The 4,671-nt window shown below is 45.8% G+C and overlaps 1 protein-coding gene across 1 annotated transcript; it reads right to left on the bottom strand.

The window, feature by feature from the left end:
- Positions 1-3,306: 3,306 nt before the first annotated feature.
- LOC139447283 (zinc finger protein 12-like) lies at positions 3,307-4,011 on the bottom strand. The gene has a single exon (XM_071228578.1). The coding sequence runs from the start codon at positions 4,009-4,011 to the stop codon at positions 3,307-3,309; it is 705 nt and encodes a 234-aa protein (XP_071084679.1).
- Positions 4,012-4,671: the final 660 nt, after the last annotated feature.

Below are 4,671 nucleotides of genomic sequence, written 5' to 3'. Positions count from 1 at the left end.
GGCCACTGATATACTTCAGATATTCCAGCAACAAGCAGATCGACATGTCCTAACGTATAACTTCCCTCGGCTGTTTCCGACTTTCGGCGCGAGGTCTTTCCTGTCTGAACATGCGCATCAGTGTGATTAGCGGTCACGCAAGGGGCCCCTGCTGCCCTATTAAACATTAATATGCACTCGCGGAGAACAAAGGAAAGTGGAAGATGAAAATGCCGCTGAAGCAATATCCTAGCTTTATGACGGCTGACTGTATGTAATCGAGTCAGGACCTGACAATCCAGTGATTGATATTATGAACAACGTTCCAGGGATCAACCAAGTCACCGAGCCTGACCACCTTGTCCATCAACTCGATACCCGTGAAGATCCGGGGTAGAATAGGTCTTCAGCAACCCATGCTTGCCGTAAAAGGCGCCTATGCTTGTCGTTAGAGGCGACTAAGGGGATCGGGTGGTCAGACTCGGTGACTTGGTTGATGCAATTGATCGTATCCTAATTGCGTGGATCTATGCTCACGATGTCAATCACTGGATTGACTAGAATTTTTACAGACCCCCGTCATATCACTGGTTTATTGCTGAGTGCGGCGTTAAACAACAAACAAACATAACTCGACTCTTACGATAAGCATCAGTAGCTGGGGACGAATTCTTACACGGAATCCCCACGGGGTATTCATGTTCAAGACGGAGGGTCATATGGATAAAGGCACCCCCAGAAGTACATCCACCGGACATAAGTACTCTCCACTTGTAGATTTCGTAGGTTTTTATGTATTTGGGGCCACATTTTATGGGTGAATTCAAACGAACTGTAAGATTGAATTGTTTGAAGTACGTGTATGTAGATCCCTTAAAACAAGCATAACTTTATATATATAATAAACATATAGTTTAATTTTGTCACGTGTGCATTTTCATCATCAAATATGACCGCGCTACATCAAATCAACGTTTGTCATTCCCACTAGTGATACTAGTACTTTTAGTGTCATTAATAGAAAGGGAGGCTATTGGTTTACGACACTTGTCGCATGATCAGTCTGATCGCCGGTGTTGATTAGACCGCTACCCTTCCTTTGATCTTTCCCATATACAGAGCGAGTGTTTGCTCTGCATCAAACACTGACAAAAAGATCGAACTTCATCTCACCGCGCAGTTTTTTCGCAGAATGCGCAATGAGAACTCGATTCGGAATAGAGATGTCCTAGTTCCGAATCCTGACAACAACAACAATAATAAAACGCCTCAGACCTATCCAGGCCAACAAACCCGGCCTTGTCCAGTTTGATAAATCCAATGAAATCATATATATGTGTGAATTTTCTGGGGGCGGTCGGGTAGCCTAGTGATTAAAGCGTTCGCTCGTCACGCTGAAGACCCGGGTTCGATTCCCGACATGGGTACAATGTGTGAAGCCCATTTCTGGTGTCCCCCGCCGTGATATTGCTGGCGTAAAACCATACTCACTCACTCATTTAATTTTCTGTCAATTTTGACAAGATTCAGGACAAAAACCATGGCAAATATGCATACCTTGCGAAATTTCACGCTTGCATCCCAAGTACCAAGATGTCTGACTATCCATTGTTCTCGGTACCTTAGGTTTGTTACCTCCAAATCAGTTGACTGACATTTGGAGAGTACAGCCCATCTGGCAATCTGGGTCATGCAGAATGCTACACTGTCACCCATCCACACTCTGCGCCCAACGTTGCTTAACTTCACCTGATTTGTGACGTGCGCTGTCTAGTGGACCGCGTGACACAATATACAGTCAAACCTCGTTTGTCCGGACCCTGTTAATCCGGAAACCCCGTCATGCAGGCGGTAACTGCGAGAACGTCGATGCAGGTTGAATGAACGTTTCTACCAATACTTCTATAACAAAGCAATGAACGTGACTACCAATGCTTCTATGACAAGGCAATGAACGTGACTACCAATGCTTCTATGACAAGGCAATGAACGTGACTACCAATGCTTCTATAACAAAGCAATGAACGTGACTACCAATGCTTCTATGACAAGGCAATCAACGTTACTACCAATGCTTCTATGACAATGCAATCAACGTTACTACCAATGCTTCTATGACAAGGCAATCAACGTTACTACCAATGCTTCTATGACAAGGCAAGTCCTTATTCCGGACGTATGTACTGGGAACATTTCACTGTATGTCGCTTGCAGTCATTCTTGAGTAATGCCTGAATACAAGTCGCCCTCGAGTAATGTCTGTACACAACTCACCCTCGAGTAATGTCTGTATTCACCTCGCCCTCGAGTAATGTCTAAACACAACTCACCCTCGTGTAAATTCTGAACTCACCTCACCCCCGAGTAATGTCTGAACACAACTCACCCTCGTGTAATGTCTGTACTCACCTCACCCTCGAGTAATGTCTGTACTGACCTCGCCCTCGAGTAATGTCTGTACTGGCCTTGCCCTCGAGTAACGTCTGTACACACTTCGCCCTCGAGTAATGTCTGTACACACCTCACCCTCGAGCAATCATTGTACACACCTCGCCCTCGTGTAATGTCTGTACACACCTCGCCCTCGAGTAATGTCTGTACACACCTCACCCTCGTGTAATGTCTGTACACAACTCACCCTCGAGTAATGTCTGTATTCACCTCGCCCTCGAGTAATGTCTGAACTCACCTCACCCTCGTGTAATGTCTGTACACACCTCACCCTCGAGTAATGTCTGAACTCACCTCACCCTCGAGTAATGTCTGTACACACCTCGCCCTCGAGTAATGTCTGTACACACCTCACCCTCGAGTAATGTCTGAACTCACCTCGCCCTCGAGTAATGTCTGTACACTCCTCATCCTCGTGTAATGTCTGTACACACCCGTCTTCGAGTAATGTCTGTACACACCCGTCTTCGAGTAATGTCTGTACACACCTAACTCTCGAGTAATCTCTGTACACACCTCACTCTCGAGTAATGTCTGTACACACCCGTCCTTAAGTAATGTCTGTACACACCTCACTCTCGAGTAATGTCTGTACACACCTCATTCTCGAGTAATGTCTGTACACACCCGTCCTGGAGTAATGTCTGTACACACCTCGCCCTCGAGTAATGTTTGTACACACCCGTCTTCGAGTAATGTTTGTACACACCCGTCTTCGAGTAATGTCTGTACACACCTCGCCCTCGAGTAATGTCTGTACTGACCTCGCCCTCGTGTAATGTCTGTACACACCCGTCATCGAGTAATGTCTGAACTCACCTCACCCTCGTGTAGTGTTTGTACACACCTCACCGTCGTGTAATGTCTGTACACACCTCACCCTCGTGTAATGTTTGTACACACCCGTCCTCGAGTAATGTCTGTACAAAATTCGTACTCGCACTCGAACATGATGTAGCTCAACTCGCCTCTACACAACTCGTACTCGAGCATGACGTAGCTCAACTCGGCTCTACACAACTTGTACTCGAACATGACGTAGCTCAACTCGCCTCTACACAACTTGTACTCGAACATGACGTAGCTCAACTCGCCTCTACACAACTTGTACTCGAATATGACGTAGCTCAACTCGCCTCTACACAACTTGTACTCGAGCATGACGTAGCTCAACTCGCCTGTACACAACTTGTACTCGAACATGACGTAGCTCAACTCGCCTGTACACAACTTGTACTCGAACATGACGTAGCTCAACTCGCCTCTACACAACTTGTACTCGAGCATGACGTAGCTCAACTCGCCTGTACACAACTTGTACTCGAACATGACGTAGCTCAACTCGCCTGTACACAACTTGTACTCGAACATGACGTAGCTCAACTCGCCTGTACACAACCTGTACTCGAACATGACGTAGCTCAACTCGCCTCTACACAACTTGTACTGGAACATGACGTAGCTCAACTCGCCTCTACACAACTTGTACTCGAACATGACGTAGCTCAACTCGCCTCTACACAACTTGTACTCGAACATGACGTAGCTCAACTGGCCTGTACACAACTTGTACTGGAGCATGACGTTGCCCAACTCGACTGTACACAACCTTTACTCGAGCATGACGTTGCTCAACTGGCCTGTACACAACTTGTACTCGAACATGACGCAGCTCAACTCGCCTGTACACAACTTGTACTCGAACATGACGTAGCTCAACTGGCCTGTACACAACTTGTACTCGAACATGACGTAGCTCAACTGGCCTGTACACAACTTGTACTCGAGCATGACGTTGCTCAACTGGCCTGTACACAACTTGTACTCGAACATGACGTTGCTCAACTAGTAACTCGTATGTAATCCGATGAGTGAGAATGTGTGCCATGGGGGTTTATATATTTGCTAACTTCTTATGACCTAACCTTTAAACATAATTCCGAGCGATACTGACTATTTAATAGTGCCTCAGCACGAAGACGAATTACATGTTTAACTTAATTGTTCATATTATACGAGCAGTAGAGAGCAAATCATATACTGTTGTTAAACGATGAGAACTCATTTCAGAATCAAACGACACAGAAGGCCTTGCAATATACTGTGAACTGGAATCACTGTTGTTAAATGTTTAATACAAACACTTCAAAGTTTTATTTAACTCGAGAACCCGAAGTACAGACGCTCACCTTCATCCAGTGGTATAAACCGACAGGCTGAAGATGGCTCTGTAAACGAGTT

The sequence above is a fragment of the Haliotis cracherodii genome, unplaced genomic scaffold (genome assembly GCF_022045235.1).
Source record: "Haliotis cracherodii isolate W230 unplaced genomic scaffold, xgHalCrac1.p SCAF_10, whole genome shotgun sequence".
NCBI lineage: Eukaryota > Metazoa > Mollusca > Gastropoda > Lepetellida > Haliotidae > Haliotis > Haliotis cracherodii.
The sequence above is the reverse complement of the archived record's forward strand: the minus strand, read 5'-3'. Positions and strand labels throughout refer to the sequence as shown.